Below are 18147 nucleotides of genomic sequence, written 5' to 3'. Positions count from 1 at the left end.
AAAATCATTAATCCAAAAGTAAATGGTCTTCAGTGATGGTGCACAGTCCGCGGAACTTCGTCCAATCCTGCTTACATTTGTGCGGCAGTCGAAGTCCTCGACCTATGTTTAATAACAGCACAAATCTGTTTTCTCCATTTTCAATCGCAGAGGAAACACTGACCAACTCAGACGACTGTTAACAATGAACTGCATGTTGAACATTGTTGAAAATCTTTATACGATCCTTGTAGAGATGGGCAAACTGAAACACGTAACTGTTTCGAAACAAATGAAACGGTACAATGTAATGTTTCGATACGATGTTTCGAAACAGTGAAACAGTTTGTGTTTTGTAATCTAATAAACCTACACATTTTATCATGTTGAATGTCTACTGTATAAGTATGTCCATATAAACATAAATGAGGTGCGAGAGCGCTAATCATATCGCAGAAAGTATGAAACTATCACTTGGGCGTCTTGGCAGTTTCGTATTTCCTGAAGCAAATGCGCTGCTTCCGTGTCGTGTAACTTTCATACTTTTCAATTGGCTAAGGACAGCCATAGCTGAAGACGGAAGAACCACCACGAACGGAACTGGAGGTGAGAGCAAACTGCAGAAACAACGGATATGCTACTGGGATTTCCACATTCCGTTAGTATGGGTAATATACCCATCTTGCTAATTTCCATGCACACAAAGGGAATCATTGTGAATAATAGGCACCGTGACTATAGACTCACAAATAATGCCAAATAATTCGAATAAATAACAAAATATAACAGAAAAAATTTTGTCTTTTAAGGTGTTTCGAACCGTTACTATAAATTCACTATGCTTCCCAGCCCTTCCCGTTCACTATTACACTATCAGTGATACGTCAAACAGATTGCTTGCAATTATACCTACATCAAATTTATGTACATGTCTAATAACTGCCACTTTACGCTTTTTTTATTCAAAATGTTGTAGGCCTACTTGCGTTTCTTAATATGATTACGGTACATGACCAGAGAAACGTATGTTGTAAAAAAAAGTGTAATTTAACTGAATGATTTTCACATATTTATTATTTCGAATGTGAATAGTATGCGTTGTTTTATTGTTTGGTTAGTGTTTATAAAGCAGATGTTACGCCATTTCAGAATAGGACAGTCAGATAGAAACGAAGCTTTATTTTCGGATATCTTAAGCTTCATGCTATTGCTTGTCAAAAAGATTTCGACACTCTCGAAAGTGTTTCACGAAGTGGTATGTCGTGATTCAGTACCTATGCCGAGCCCGAATCTCGTCCGACATAGCGCGGAATGAAACATCACTGTTTCGATACAATTAGTCCGTTCCAAGCAGAGGTGGACTGAAACAGCCTTATTTTGAAACAACGATACAGTTTCTGTGTCTGGCTCGAGATCGAATCTGGTCCGGTTACCCGAGACAGGGGCGGAATGAAACACCACTGTTTCGAAACAGTGAACCACAGACGTTCCGAAACACTGAAACAGTTCCACGTATCGGTACACTGTATCGAAACATAGAAACAGTGGCCAAGTCTAGATCCTTGGAACACTCCAGCTTACCAGCTATACAGGCACAACAAAAATTTGCTAGTCTTACCAAACCACCCCGGATTTCGTACCGTTGTCTTTCCTTGCGGTAAGTGTCCGTAATTGCTGCATTTAGGTTGCTTGTCACACATGCCAGTGTGTAAGATGATTTCAGATTCGTTCATCAACAACGTTTAAGTGATATTGTGGTGTCACCGCCAGAGACCACACTTGCTAGGTGGTAGCTTTAAATCGGCCGCGGTCCATTAGTACATGTCGGACCCGCGTGTCGCCACTGTCAGTAATTGCAGACCGAGCGCCACCACACGGCAGGTCTAGAGAGACGTACTAGGACTCGCCCCAGTTGTACGACGACTTTGCTAGCGACTACACTGACGAAGCCTTTCTCTCATTTTCCGAGAGATAGTTAGAATAGCCTTCAGCTAAGTCCATGGCTACGACCTAGCAAGGTGCCATTAACCATTTGTAGAGAGAGTCTCACTTGTATCATCAAGAATGCTGTATACAAATGATGGATTAAAGTTAAGTATTCCAGCAGCTACGTACTTTTCTTTATAGCATTCATTACGTATCCTGTTTCAGACTTAAGAAAGCCTGCGTGAATTAAACGCGTGCCTTTCGGTTACCCGTCACTGTGGACTGGCTGTCTTGTCAGTCCACAACAGATATTTTACTTCCGTGCGGGACTTCTGGTATGGGGCCCCATTCCTCAGCTCTGAAACCTGCCAACTTACAGTTAACACACTGTACACAGGCTGCACTATCCCGTTCACCGTTGAAGAAACTGAACTGCACCGCAAATTACAATTACCTCGATTACACAGGTGACTACAAAGCGATTCCTGTGTTTAAAAGTGTACTGAGGAAGACGGTTCGTGTGTGTTTCAACATACGATAAGTAATTAAGTACTTCGACAATTTCGTTCTAGTTTCTGTCGCATAGAAAGATGGAATGAATGCGTAATAACTGTTCTATTGGTCGTGTCTGAAAGAACGGACGTCACGCATTCATATAATTGATTTGCCTCAATGGGCAATGGATCCACCACAGTCAGTGACGGTCCACAACTACGTACGCAGGAGATCCCGAGTTTGAATCCCCGCCTGACACACATTTCCACTCGTCGCCGCTGATGCCGTACGAAGTCCTGATGCAGCTGATATCAAAAACCCCTTCCCTTTCCTTTGTCCTTCCTCTTCCTACAATTTACGAATAGAAAGACTTGCACCAAGCGGCCGAACAACTCCAGGCAGGCTCTCCCAGCCAATAATGCCATACGACAATTTGATTTTTCAGACCACACATATCTTTCCAGATGAGAGAAAAAAAAAAAGAGGTTCAAACACATCAGTTGGTAGAGCACTTGCCCGCGAAAGGCAAAGGTCCCCAGTTCGAGTCTCGGTCCGGCACACACTTTTAATCTGCCAGGAAGTTTCACTATGGGACTTAACATCTGAGATTATCAGTCCCGTAGAACCTAGAACTACTTAAACCTAACTAACCTAAGGATGTCACACACATCCATGCCCGAGGCAGGATTTGAACCTGCGACCGTAACGGTCGCGCGGTTCCAGACTGAAGCGCCTAGAACCGCTCGGCCACAAGACCGCCAGATGGGGCATAAGTCAAGAGAATGTTTAAGTGCCAAGCGAACATGACACGTACATCACTTATTAACATGAGAAACATGCTTTCGGGCTGATATACCCCACCACCTCTACGATAGAATCCAGGTGTGAAGGTTGCAACATAATAATAATAATAATAATAATAATAATAATAATAATAATAATACGAGGCGTGTTTTTTAAGTAAGTGCCGTTTTGAAATAAAAAAAGGCATGGTAAGATATCACAATATTTTTATTTTTTCATGAAAGTCTGTACCTTAATCTACCTTTCTACATAATTTCCGTCAATATTGAGGCACTTGTCATAACGCTGTAGCAGTTTTTGAATGCCCTCCTCAAAGAAGTCTGCCGCCTGACTTGTTAACCAAAGCATCACCACAGTTTTGACTTCGTCAGCGTCCTGAAGACGCTGACCGTGTGTTTCTTCAAGTACAGGAACAGATGGTAGTCACTGGGCGCAAGATCGAGGCTTTACGGGGGATGATCTAGAGTTTGCCGTCGAAAAGATGTGATGAGATCTTTGGTCTGATTCACCACATGTGGACGGGCATTGACTTGCAGCAAAACGATGCCCTTGCTCAACTTCCATGGACTGTTGCTTTGATTCTGGTGTGACGTAGGCCACCCGTGTTTCATCGCCCGTATCAATTTGGCTTAAGAAATAATCACCGTCGTTGTGGTACCGCTCAAGGAAAGTCAATGCACTGTCTGAACGTTTGGTTTTGTGCACATCCGTCAACACTTTCGGTACCCAACGTGCGCACAAATTTCGGTAATTCAAGTGCTCGGTCACAATGCCATACAAAACACTACGAGAAACATTAGGAAAGTCATCCCGCAAGGAGGAAATCGTAAAGCGTCTGTTTTCTCTCGCCTTACTGTCCACTTCCTGCACCAAACTTTCACTAACGACCGAAGGACGCCCACTCTGTTGTTCATCATACACATTTGTGCGGCCATCTTTAAATACTCTCACCCACTTTCGTACCATTTCACCACCCATAATGTTTTCTCCGTAAACTGCACATATCTCACGATGAATATCGATCGCTTTTAGGTCTTTAGCACTAACAAATCTTATAACAGCCCGTACTTCACAGTCGGCGGGACTCACGATTATGGGAGGCATCTAAAACACTCAGTACACAACGTAAACAAGGAAGCATCAGACTGTAATGTCGTCAGTGCGTAGATTAAGGTACAGGCTTTCATGTAAAAATAAAATTATTGAGATATCTTAGCACGTCTTTTTCAAAACGGTACTTACTTAAAAAACACGCCTCGTGATAATAATAATAATAATATTATTACATTTGGTTCAGTGGCCCAGTGCAAGTCTTTCTATTGGACACCACATCGTTGACTTACGTGTCCCTAACCTACCCATGGCCATCCAACCTGGGAAAGGGGACCTACAGTTTGACTGTTTAATGCTGAAATCGAACCAAGTATCGTTTTGGCGACTGCTCACATCGTGGAGAGATGATTGATGGACCGAAAAATTCGTTGTTCGACCGAGATTAGAACCTGCTACCTCTTGGTTGCGAGGCACAACGTCCACCGCTACACCACCAAGGCCGACATGTGTAGACAGTTTATCTGTACGTTTTGGTGAGTGAGTTTGCGAGTACCAAAACATGTGACATAAATGACCGTATCTTTTGACTGCAGTGACATGGAAGCTTAAATTATCTACACCATCCAGGGATCGTTAGTACGTGACATAAATTTCCACTTGATATTGAGAAAAAGCGTCTCGTAAGTTGGACAGGCAGACAACAAAGTGATCCCATAAGGCTTCCGTTTTTGAAATGTTCAAATGTGTGTGAAATCTGATGGGACTTAACATTAAGGTCATCAGTCCCTAAGCTTACACACTACTTAATCTAAATTATCCTAAGTACAAACACACACACCCATGCCCGAGGGAGGACTCGAACCTCCGCCGGGACCAGCCACACAGTCCATGACTGCAGCGCCCCAGACCGCTCGGCTAATCCCGCGCGGCTCCGTTTTTGACGACTGAGATACGGAAAAAGAGCAGAGCGGAATTGAGGGGGGGGGGGGGGGGTAGTGGGGGACATCAAAAGATGTTAGTGTCGATCTGCCTCTTCAATTTTACCACCCCCCCCTTCTCTTAATGACCCAAGTGATGTTGCCTTGGTACCTTCTTTTAGTGAAGTCGTGCCGCTTTCTTTCTCGCCAGTTTGATCTACCAATCTAACATTCACCATTCTTGTCTGAACTATTTATCTTTCATGTTTCACTTCTGTATGAGGCTACACTCAGGATTCCAGGTGCCTTCAGAAAAAAAGACTTCCTAGGACTTAAATTTATATTTGATGTTAATAAATTCTCTTCATCAGAAATGTCTTTGTTGCTCCTGCCTGTCCGTATTTTACATGCTCTCCATTTCGGAAAGCTTCAGTTATTTTGCTGCCCAAATATCAAAACCCACCCACCACTTTCACTAATCTCATTTCCTAATACCCTCATCAGTGCCTGATTTGATTCGACTACAGCCCAATCCCCTTCTCTTGCCATTGTTGACACACATCTTACAATCTCACTTCAAGCTACTATCCATTCCGTTCAACTGATCTTCCAAGTCCTTTGCTAGCTCTGATAGACAATGTTGTCAGCAAACCTCCAAGTTTTCATTTCTTCATCCTGAACTTCAGTTTTCTTTACGTATATCTGCAACTATGTGCCAGACCAGGACTCGAACCTGGGACCTTTGCATTTCTCAGGCAATTGATGAAGATAGCCGAGCACGACTCACGACCTGTCCTCACAACTTTACTTCCGTCTACCTTCCAAGCTTCACTCAAGTTCTCCTGCGTAACTTTCCGGATTTGCACTCCTGGAATAAAGGAGAGTAGAGACAGCCTGGCGAATAGATTCCAGAAAAAAAATTCTCTCCAAAGACGACGGTGCGCTGGTATGAACCTACACTCCTGGAAATTGAAATAAGAACACCGTGAATTCATTGTCCCAGGAAGGGGAAACTTTATTGACACGTTCCTGGGGTCAGATACATCACATGATCACACTGACAGAACCACAGGCACATAGACACAGGCAACAGAGCATGCACAATGTCGGCACTAGTACAGTGTGTATCCACCTTTCGCAGCAATGCAGGCTGCTATTCTCCCATGGAGACGATCGTAGAGATGCTGGATGTAGTCCTGTGGAACGGCTTGCCATGCCATTTCCACCTGGCGCCTCAGTTGGACCAGCGTTCGTGCTGGACGTGCAGACCGCGTGAGACGACGCTTCATCCAGTCCCAAACATGCTCAATGGGGGACAGATCCGGAGATCTTGCTGGCCAGGGTAGTTGACTTACACCTTCTAGAGCACGTTGGGTGGCACGGGATACATGCGGACGTGCACTGTCCTGTTGGAACAGCAAGTTCCCTTGCCGGTCTAGGAATGGTAGAACGATGGGTTCGATGACGGTTTGGATGTACCGTGCACTATTCAGTGTCCCCTCGACGATCACCAGTGGTGTACGGCCAGTGTAGGAGATCGCTCCTCACACCATGATGCCAGGTGTTGGCCCTGTGTACCTCGGTCGTATGCAGTCCTGATTGTGGCGCTCACCTGCACGGCGCCAAACACGCATACGACCATCATTGGCACCAAGGCAGAAGCGACTCTCATCGCTGAAGACGACACGTCTCCATTCGTCCCTCCATTCACGCCTGTCGCGACATCACTGGAGGCGGGCTGCACGATGTTGGGGCGTGAGCGGAAGACGGCCTAACGGTGTGCGGGACCGTAGCCCAGCTTCATGGAGACGGTTGCGAATGGTCCTCGCCGATACCCCAGGAGCAACAGTGTCCCTAATTTGCTGGGAAGTGGCGGTGCGGTCCCCTACGGCACTGCGTAGGATCCTACGGTCTTGGCGTGCATCCGTGCGTCGCTGCGGTCCGGTCCCAGGTCGACGGGCACGTGCACCTTCCGCCTGGCGACAACATCGTTGTACTGTGGAGACCTCACGCCCCACGTGTTGAGCAATTCGGCGGTACGTCCACCCGGCCTCCCGCATGCCCACTATACGCCCTCGCTCAAAGTCCGTCAACTGCACATACGGTTCACGTCCACGCTGTCGCGGCATGCTACCAGTGTTAAAGACTGCGATGGAGCTCCGTATGCCACGGCAAACTGGCTGACACTGACGGCGGCGGTGCACAAATGCTGCGCAGCTAGCGCCATTCGACGGCCAACACCGCGGTTCCTGGTGTGTCCGCTGTGCCGTGCGTGTGATCATTGCTTGTACAGCCCTCTCGCAGTGTCCGGAGCAAGTATGGTGGGTCTGACACACCGGTGTCAATGTGTTCTTTTTTCCATTTCCAGGAGTGTAGATTAAAACTATGTGCCAGACTGGGAATCGAACCTGTTCCAACCTTTGCCTTCCATGGACTAGTGCTCTACACATCGAGCTACACTAGCACGACTTATGACCTGCCCAGCATACAGTTTTAATATGCAGAATGAACTATCCTTTCCTCTAGGAGTGCTAGTCCTGCAAATTTTGCAGGAGAACTTCTGTGAGGTTTGGAAGACAGGAGATGAGGTACTGGCGGAATTAAAGCTGTGAGGATGGGACATGAGTCGTGTTCGGGTAGCTCAGAAATTACAGCATCTGACCACGAAAGGCAAAGGTGTCATGCTCGAGTTCCCACACAGTTTTAATCCATTAGAAAGTTTCATATTAGTGCACACTCCACTGTAGAGGCAAAATTCATTCTGTTCTCCCAGTCCTCCTCTACTGCTTGCTCAGTGTACAGACTGAACAACCCCAGGGATAGGCTACAACCCTGTCTCACTCGCTTAACAACTGCTTCCATTTCATGTCCTTCGACTTGTGTAACTGTAGACATATTTCTGCATAAGTTGTAGGTAACTTTTGCCTCCTCATTCCTTTCCTTTAATGCCTGATACCTTCACAAGTCACAGAGAGTATCCCAGTCAACAATGTCAAAATGTTCTCAAGTCAGACCAAAACAGTACATTCTACGGGGGAGGGGCGCTTAATAAATAATACAACTCATTTTTTTCGTGGCCAATTTCGGTTGATAAAATGCGGAATTTGTTGTGGGGCATTGTGGAATATTCCCGCTTCAGCCCCTATAATTTCATGAAGTTCCTATTGGTGGCGGCGCTAAAAGTACCCTTTAAAAAGTCGTCTGTAACTGAGGTATGTTCCCAGCAGATAGCTGTCACTCAGTTTCTTTTGGTGGAAAACCAGAGCATTGCAGATATTCATAGGCATTTTCAGAATGTCCACGGAGACCTGACAGTGAATAACAGAGCGATGAGTCGTTGGGAGAGGCATCTGTCATCATTGCAACGAGGTAGCGTAAACCTGTCCATCTCCCACACACCGGCCGACCACACACACCTGTCGATTTACAGTAGGGTTTTAGAACATATACTGCATTCGAACATTACGAAGTACCTAGAAGAAATCGGTTTATTGACATATAGTCAGCACGGATTCAGAAAATATCGTTCCTGTGAAATAGAACTAGCGCTTTATACTCATGAAGTAATAAGTGCTATCGACAGGGGATGTCAAATTGATTCCATACTTTTATATTTCCAGAAGGCTTTCGACACCGTTCCTCACAAGCGTCTTCTAATCAAACTGCGTGCCTACGGAGTATCGCCTCAGTTGTGCGACTGGATTCGTGATTTCCTGTCAGAAAGGTCACAGTTCGTAGTAATAGACGGAAAGTCATCGAGTAACACAGAAGCAATATCCGGCGTTCCCCAAGGAAGTGTTATAGGCCCTCTATTGTTCCTGATCTATATTAACGACGTAGGAGACAATCTGAGTTGCCGTCTTAGATTGTTTGCAGATGATGCTGTCATTTACCGTCTTGTAAAGTCATCAGATGATCAAAACGACTTGCAAAGTGATTTAGATAAGATATCTGTATGGTGCGAAAAGTGGCAATTGGTCCTGAATAAAAAAAAGTGTGAAGTTATTCACATGAGCACTAAAAGAAATCAGCTAAATTTAGATTACTCGATAAGTCACAAAAATCTTAGGGATTACAATTACAAATAACCTAAATTGGAAGGATCGCATAGATAATATTATGGGTACAGCAAACCAAAGACTGCGATTCATTGGAAAAACACTTAGAAGGTGCAAAGGTCTACCAAAGAGACTGATTACACTACGCCTGTCCGCCCTATTCTGGAGTACTGCTGTGCGGTGTGGGATCCGCATCAGGTGGGACTGACGGATGACATCGAAAAAGTACAAAGAAGGGCAGCTCGTTTTGTATTATCGCGAAATAGGGGGGATAGTGTCACAGACACGATACGTGAATTGGAGTGGCAATCATTAAAACAAAGGCGGTTTTCGTTGCGACGGGATCTTCTCATGAAATTTCAATCACCAGTTTCCTCCTCCGATTGCGAAAACATTCTGTTGGCACCCACCTACATAGGGAGAAACGACCATCACGAAAAAATAAGAGAAATCAGGGCTCGCACGGAACAATTTAAGTGCTCGTTTTTCCCGAGTGTCGTTCGAGAGTGAAACGGTAGAGAGACAGCATGAAGATGGTTCATTGAACCCTCTGCCAGGCACTTTATTGTGAATAGCAGAGTAATCACGTAGATGTAGACTCCTGCAATGTTGGAACGTGCGGACACTCTAATAGAGGGGATCGACGGATCACAATCAAACACCGCACTGCACAACTGATCATCTATGTTGATGGCGCTGGCACACTCCTCCACTCAAAGTTGTATGCTCCGTGGATTCCTCGCCGCTTAACAGAAGACCGTAATGAGCATCGAAGGGCCACCTGTGCGAAATTGCTTGCGCGTTACGAGGCTTGCGTTTTTGTGGAAAATCGTCACGGGGGATGAAACATGGGTTCACCACATCGGGCCGGAAACAAAACAGCAATCCATTGAGTGAAGTCACACCACCTCATCTCTGAACAAGAAGTTCAAAGCCGCACCCTCAACCGTTAAGGTCATGGCGAAGATCTTCTTGGACACTGACGGCTTTATTCTGTTTGATAGCTTCTCTCATGGTGGAAAGACCATCTCTGATACGTATTGTGCTGCCGTCAGGAAACTGATGAAACGACTTCAGGGTGTTCGTCGTCACAATAATGTCCGGGGGCAAAGCAAAGCCTCACACAGGTGTGCGCATTCGAGAGGAGTCCACAAAACTTCATTGGGCTGTTCTTCCTCAGCTACGCTACAGCCCAAACCTCGCACTTTCCGACTTCCAGCTGCTGACCCAACGAATAATGCACTCCGCAGGAAGCAGTGCGTGGATGACTGGGAGGTTCCTGACATAGCAAGACGTTGTTGGCTCCTACGTCGACCAGTAGAGCGGTACCATGTGGGCATATGAGGTCCCCTCAGTAAGGTGGCGTAAGGACGTCGCACTGAACGGAGATTATGCTGAAAAACAGGGTTCTGTAGCCGAAAGAGTGGGGTATTGTATGGTGTACTGTACTGGATTCCTGAATAAAACCAACCTGCTTTCGGTGAAATACTTATTGCAATACTTATTGGGCGCCTGTAGTATCTGTACTGTAACAGAACCATGCGCAGCGTTGTCCGGAAGCATTCTCACGGCACTGAGTTTATCAATGCGGTGGGGCCTAGCTGGCGGCCACTACATGCACCTATACAGGGGTGGTCCATTGATAGTGACCGGGCCAAATATCTCATGAAATAAGCGTCAAACGAAAAACCCACAAAGAACGAAACTCGTCTAGCTTGAAGGGGGAAACCAGGTGGTTGGGCCGCTAGATGGCGCTGTCATAGGGCAAACGGATATCAACTGCGTTTTTTTTAAAAATAGGAACCCCCATTTTTATTACATATTCGTGTAGTACGTAAAGAAATATGAATGTTTTAGTTGGTCCACTTTTTTCGCTTTGTGATAGATGGCGCTGTAATAGTCACAAACGTATAAGTACGTGGTATCACGCAACATTCCGCCAGTGCAAACAGTATTTGCTTCGTGATACATTACTCGTGTTAAAATGGACGGTTTACCAATCGCGAAAAAGGTCGATATAGTGTTGATGTATGGCTATTGTGATCAAAATGCCCAACGGGCTTCTGCTATGTAAGCTGCTCGGTATCCTGGACGACATCATCCAAGTGTCCGGACCGTTCGCCGGATAGTTACGTTATTTAAGGTAACAGGAAGTGTTCAGGCACATGTGAAACGTCAACCACGAACCGCAACAAATGATAATGCCCAAGTAGGTGTTTTAGCTGCTGTCGCGGCTAATCCGCACATCAGTAGCAGACAAAATGCGCGAGAATCGGAGATCTCAAAAACGTCGGTGTTGAGAATGCTACATCGATTGCACCCATACCATATTGCTATGCACAAGGAAATGCATGGCGACGACTTTGAACGTCGTGTACAGTTCTGCCACTGCGCACAAGAGAAATTACGGGACGATGACAGATTTTCTGCACGCGTTCTATTTAGCGAGAAGCGTCATTCACCAACAGCGGTAACGTAAACCGCCATAATATACACTATTGAGCAACGAAAAATCCAGGATGGCTGCGACATGTGGAACATCAGCGACCTTGGCGGGTTAATGTATGGTGCGGCATTATGGGAGGAAGGATAATTGGCCCCAATTTTATTGATTGCAACCTAAATGGTGCAATGTATGCTGATTTCCTACGTAATGTTCTACGGATGTTACTACAAGATGTTTGACTGCATGACAGAATGGCGACGTACTTCCAACATGATGGACGTCCGGCACATAGCTCGCGTGCGGTTGAAGCGGTACTAAATAGCATATTTCATGACAGGTGGATTGGTCGTCGAAGCACCACACCATGGTCCGCACGCTCACCGGATCTGACGTCCCCGGATTTCTTTCTGTGGGGAAAGTTGTGAAAGATATTTGCTATTGTGATCCACAGACAACGCCGGACAACATGCGTCAGCGCATTGTCAATGCATGCGCGAACATTACGGAAGGCGAACTACTCGCTGTTGAGAGGAATGTCGTCACGCGTATTGCCAAATGCATTGAGGTTGACGGACATCATTTTGAGTATTTACTGCATTAATGTGGTATTTAAAGGTAATCACGCTGTAACAGCATGCGTTCTCAGAAATGATAAGTTCACAAAGGTACATGTATCACATTGGAACAACCGAAATGAAATGTTCAAACGTACCTACGTTCTTTATTTTAATTTAAAAAAACCTACCTGTTACCAACTGTTCGTCTAAAATTGTGAGCCATATGTTTGTGACTATTACAGTGCCATCTATCACAAAGCGAAAAAAGTGGTCCAACTAAAACATTCATATTTCTTTACGTACTACACGAATATGTAATAAAAATGGGGGGTTCCTATTTTTAAAAAACGCAGTTGATATCCGTTTGACCTACGGCAGCGCCATCTAGCGGGTCAACCATAGCGCCATCTGGTTTCCCCCTTCAAGCTAGACAAGTTTCGTTGTTTGTAGTTTTTTCGTTTGAGGCTTATTTCGTGAGATATTTGGCCCGGTCACGATCAATGGACCACCCTGTATATGCCATATATGTAATTCTCTAGAATATACGGTAAAACCATTTGGTTTGCCTGTGAATCGACCCTTGCAACTTGCGCTAGTTTTTTGACTGACAGTTTCTCGTCGTTCACATGTTTTTATCTTCTTTTACAGCTGGAAATCGTTTACTACAAACAAACAACATATATTCGAAGGAAAGCACTTCAATACAAAACAAGATGATGCAATTATTACTAGCAGGCAAGTGGCTTAATGAGTCTTACGAAAGGCGCATGTCTTGCGAAACAGAATGAACGTTAATGATATGTATTTTTTTTTCTCAATGGCAAAAACCCGCCGTATTCCGACGCGCAACCGGCTTGAGTTCCCGTTACCTCTGCATATATTTTTATTGGAGCAAGGACGTCTGGCATCGGTTCCTCTCAGCCTCGCAGAGCCAAGGAGGACTCTGTTGCAACTAAGCGGAACGGCGTCGAATTAATGCAGAACGTCGAATATGAGGTGCCGTGGATTGATCTTTAAGAAATATTCTATATTGTAGAACATTGCCTATGGGGCCAATGTGTTACCACGAGTATACTCTTTGAACTTATAGAAACGTTGAGTTTCCAGAATCTCTCTTCGCGATGCGTCTTATTGACGGGAATTACCTAAAAACTTAAACGGATAAACCACGGTCATCACTTGCCTCTTCAGCCGGCGAATAACTGCCTCCCCAGACAACTCGGCTCAGGCACATTTCGTATGAGAAATGAAAACGTTGGCGGAAGATGGCTTTTTAAAAATATACAGGTAACCACTGCAAAAGAACTAGGATACGCGCCCACGACGCCCTTAAAATCAATTCCAGAACTGCACAACATCACGGCTAACTTTCTTTGCGCTGAGTAAATGTTATCTCACAAGCTGTAACAAGAGGCCCACTACATTCCTGGACAGTTGTCAGACTACTCTCAGTGACGTGTCCGTGGCATCTGGAAAACACACAGGATTAAGAAACAGCGGCAGACAGGAACGACGCAGCTAACTAACTCTATGGATACCTCTTAAATTCTGTGGAAAACGTGACAGACACAATTAACAGTCTTTACTATCCTCTTGGTGTGGCATGTAATGACCAAGTAAGGGACACGAACACATCCGTAACTGGCGGAGTGCACTTCACAGGCGAGACTTTGGAGATGTAATGACTTATAGTACAGGTACATCAGAAGCTAGAAAGTATGTCATGAGTATAATTTGTACATCACGGTGTTATAAAAAGCATGGAAAAATGTGCTTGAAAGGAGGAGGCTAGTGTCTGCAGATCCCATTACATTCGCTGACTTGCCGTATATATTTTGAGTATAGTGCCATAAACATAAACGTTGGACGAAGAATAATGTTTACAAAATCATAGCTTTAGAATATTTTTATTTATTATTGTCTCTGGTCAACGCACTCAGTCCGAGATAGCTGGGAATCCTGAGCGTCTTTATAAATCCCATTGGAAAAGGGAGTCGTCCAGAAAAGCACAAATTTCCTTTGGCTTCGCTTTCTTCACCAACTAGCAGTTATTAAATACGGCGTATTTGTATCTCTGACACGAACACGTCTAACTTACAAGTAAAGCGATAAAGCGACTGGAAATAAAACTTCGGATAATCAATCCGAAAATTACTTGAATTGCACAGCCATCTGACAGTATTACTTCGAAATTTGAGGAAACCACACAAAAAGATGAGAAAAACCAGTGCCTAGAGCAACATATGTCCCCTGTAAAACATACAATACTATATACTCCAGTAGTAGTAGCATACCTAATACTGTGGCATATTCTTCTAAAGACAGACGATGTAGGCCTACGGTCAGGAAATACTTCTTTCGGAGCTACTTTTCCAAGACGCCACACACAGCAGCCCCACAGTCATTTATAAAACTTTGTACCGTACAAAAAGAAATCTACACAGTTCTCAACAAACAACTTATCAACAGACGACGAGGCTGCGCTGAAAATTTATTTCAGGCTACGTGATAGTGCGCCTACAAAATAATCGTAAGAGATAACTCAGCACCACGATAAGCCTCGCACAACTAAATAAACAACCCAATTATCTCTTCATTACGTGCCGCTGCGCCGAGGAAGTGTGCGCTAATTGTCCTTTAAAAATAGCTACTCGTCGGCAAGAGGCTACTTCGAGAGACGATGCCAAAAATCACTCATAAAAAAATTTAGTATTCGATGTCAAACTCCGATTCGTCAAGCACTACACGGGCGAATAGTGTCAGGTTCGATTAAAGTAGAAATAAGCCATTCACAAAACTCAGCAGGCATAAAAAAGTATGTAAAGTCGAGAATGGACTAGAAAATACTATTTTGAATGTATTGCTTACGTTGCAACACACATATAATGCACAAATCAAGAAACTGGCGGCCAATTTTGACGATGAGAACTAAAATTTCGTGAGAGGATTGGTCACTATTACAGAATAGACAGTGTGAGGTTACCCTCCGTCCACTGCAAATGATAATAAACACTCATGGCATTCATTACTTACTTTAAAAGGCGTGGATCCGAAGGACGATGAACTGTTAACCCTCCAAAACACAGGAAAGCATGTTCCAAAACACTGCAGGCATTACGTGAAATCACACTCCTCCGTAGGCGATGCGGGGAAAACAAAAATTACGTAAACAAAAACACTGAGAACCAAAGTTGCTACAACTCACTGGTCACTCTTACTTTGTCACACAACTCGCGTAATACTCACTAACAACACTAATGCGCAAAGATTGTAAACTACTACGATGAAATTCACCGTCAAAGATATTTCACTTCGCAAGCCTACGACAACTGACAAGCGTGGAGAGCTACCAACGCTGGAAGCTTTTAGCGCAAGCACTGCTGTGTCGTGTAAGCAAAGAACTGAGATATTTAATTTGAAAATAACTGTCAACAGATGTACTAAATCACTTGGAATGTCTTACAATAAGCAGGAACTTACCTTCTACTGTGTACTACTTCACCATAAAAAGTATACTATTCGCAGAGTTGGCTACCGTACTGAAACCTAATGTCTCTGTAAAGACTACCGCAACCGCAGTTGTATTGCGAATTTACAAGTTTGTGAAATGTGAATCCTGGAGCGTCGAAGTGATATAGGTAGATGGCGCTGCTATATATAAGGCTGAGGTGTGAATTAAGAACTGTAAAAAAATATTCAGCATTCGTATCAAAGACAAATTGTATATCATACGGCAGTAGTTGGCTGATACAAATGCACTCAAAGAATTGTTGAACAGTTGTATCTGGCGATTCATTGTACGACGGGTATTATTGTTCGTTTGCCCTTATTTGGAAGAAATGCCAGGTTTTCATTTAAGTGTTATATTAATTGGTATCTAGTAAACAAGTATATAGATGTGATTGTATTCCTCGACGTAACTGTTTTGGCTGCCAGTAATTGCGCAAACGGTTGATGAATTTACCCTTCGTAATGACATAATGCGAAATTTATATAATACAAACCTCACCGTACATTTCCAATTAAAAGTGGTGGCTGCGACTGTGTTCTAATACTGTAAGTGAACATACGCCCAAGAATATCTATAAATTACTAAAAAGAGAACTAGATCTGTTTATTAGTAGGCGTACATATGACGCAACAACTGAAACAGACGAGTGTAAGGCACCATAATTATTAGCGATTTCAGTCTTTTCGAATACCGTGTGTGTGAGGGCAACTCTACACATTTAGCGTAATGAGGTCGAACCCATACTGCATAAAGCTATTGATGTCAGCCTTGCTTGCAGTTAGTCGATTTCTTTCTTTTATATTGCACATCTTTAAATTTCGAGAAAGAAGGAAGCGTAGTGGTGTCATACCAGTCGCCATTAACGTGCAAGAGAGAGAGAGACGACATAATTTTGGATTGTGTATAGTTATAGAAATCAGCCATGGCGTATTCAGAACAACAATCTCAGCTTTTAGATCAAGAAATTTGTGGACACGAAAAACTCAGCATGGTGAGACGTCGATTTGTATAAAATCTTTGTTTATTAACCAGTGTGCCACCTGGATTGGTATACATTCAGTGGCATAATTAGTACAATGAAAGTTTATTGCCTTAAGGGGCAAACAACAAACAGAAAAATGACAAAAACCATGACATAATGGGAAAAAATGGCATTTTTAAATTGTATTGAGAGCTACTGACAAATGAAGTTTAATTACCATATGCTAGGAGAATGATTCTTGAAAGACTAAAACATGCTGTGGTGGTGTTTATTTATAGAAGTGGATATTTGGAAGCAAACTGATCATGAAGAGCCATATCACTGGCAGTTTTTTCAAACTTCTTTCAGAGAATAACTGTGATAGGCTTTAAGACTTCCAATCATGATAACTTCTTTTTAACAATCTCTCAGTTTGATTTCATGTAAGGCTTTGCTAAAACTCCTTTTTTTATTTTATCTCACAAATTAATTTTGATGAGAGCTATGTAAACAGGAAACATTACCTATTGTCTGTTACTTCATCGAAGAGTTTGAATGTTTTTGATACATAATCTAACATGAGGAGAAACCAAATAAATAGTATCAGTAGTACACTGCCACATTCCAGAAGTATTTTCTCACTAACAGGAATCATCGCATCACATTAAAGGATGTTACTACAGGAGTAAAATCTAAACCCACTGTGGGGTAAAATGAAATATGGTATCCCACAAGGTTCAGTCATTCCTGTTTAAGACTCAAGGTTCCTAAATGATCTGTCAAGGAACTATTTGAATTTTTTCAAAAACATTCACGGATAACAAAAACATAAGCAACTGACAAACCCAAGACAGCAGCTAACCAGATTCAATCTTAATCTTACAAAAACACATTTTTGAAGTGAAACTGTTGAAAACAACTTATGTGTTGCCCAGGTAAGTATCATTCATCAGTTACTTGATGCAACATCATAGGAAAAAAATGATTTATGTACAGATAGACATAAAATATAAATGGGCTCAACATGTTTTTTCAAACAAATTAAAAAAAAAGTGGTTAAGCCTATAACAAATGCCACATTGTTTTCATTAGTCCACTTTGATTATGTTTCTAAGTGTTGTAAATGAGAATTTATCTCACTTTGTAACAACTGGCAACATTTCGTTCTGTTTGACCTCATCACTTTGTACTCCAAACTCTTGCAGGTACATCTTCAGGCATATCATAAAACTAATTTCATCACATGTGCAGAAGTATTAATACTATTAATAATAAACTAACGCTCAACCCACTTCCCCATGGGAGTTCTACATGACAGATACTCACAGTTATGCCTTTCCTAAGCTCCAGAGGTCATTCAATACTTATTTCTTACCATTCACGAATGTCTTCCTGAGTGACAGCTCATAGCACAAACTATGTCAGTGTTTTGATATACAA

At 43.3% G+C, this 18147-nt stretch overlaps 2 protein-coding genes across 2 annotated transcripts in view; one reads left to right on the top strand and one right to left on the bottom strand.

Annotated features, from left to right (window-relative positions):
• The window catches only part of LOC126106100 (RAC serine/threonine-protein kinase), a 715375-nt gene extending 699859 nt beyond the window's left edge, over positions 1-15516 (bottom strand). The window contains exon 1 of the mRNA XM_049912348.1: positions 15269-15516. The gene's annotated coding sequence lies outside the window, so the exon portion shown is untranslated. The remainder of the gene's footprint in view (positions 1-15268) is intronic.
• A 791-nt stretch (positions 15517-16307) lies between these two features.
• Positions 16308-18147, top strand: part of LOC126106916 (piggyBac transposable element-derived protein 3-like) — a 115205-nt gene continuing 113365 nt past the window's right edge. The window contains exon 1 of the mRNA XM_049913335.1: positions 16308-16737. Coding sequence (XP_049769292.1) covers positions 16473-16737 — 265 coding nt within the window. The 5' untranslated portion in view covers positions 16308-16472. The remainder of the gene's footprint in view (positions 16738-18147) is intronic.

This window comes from Schistocerca cancellata, chromosome 10, assembly GCF_023864275.1.
Source record: "Schistocerca cancellata isolate TAMUIC-IGC-003103 chromosome 10, iqSchCanc2.1, whole genome shotgun sequence".
Lineage (NCBI taxonomy): Eukaryota > Metazoa > Arthropoda > Insecta > Orthoptera > Acrididae > Schistocerca > Schistocerca cancellata.
This window is presented reverse-complemented; position numbering and strand designations above follow the sequence as displayed.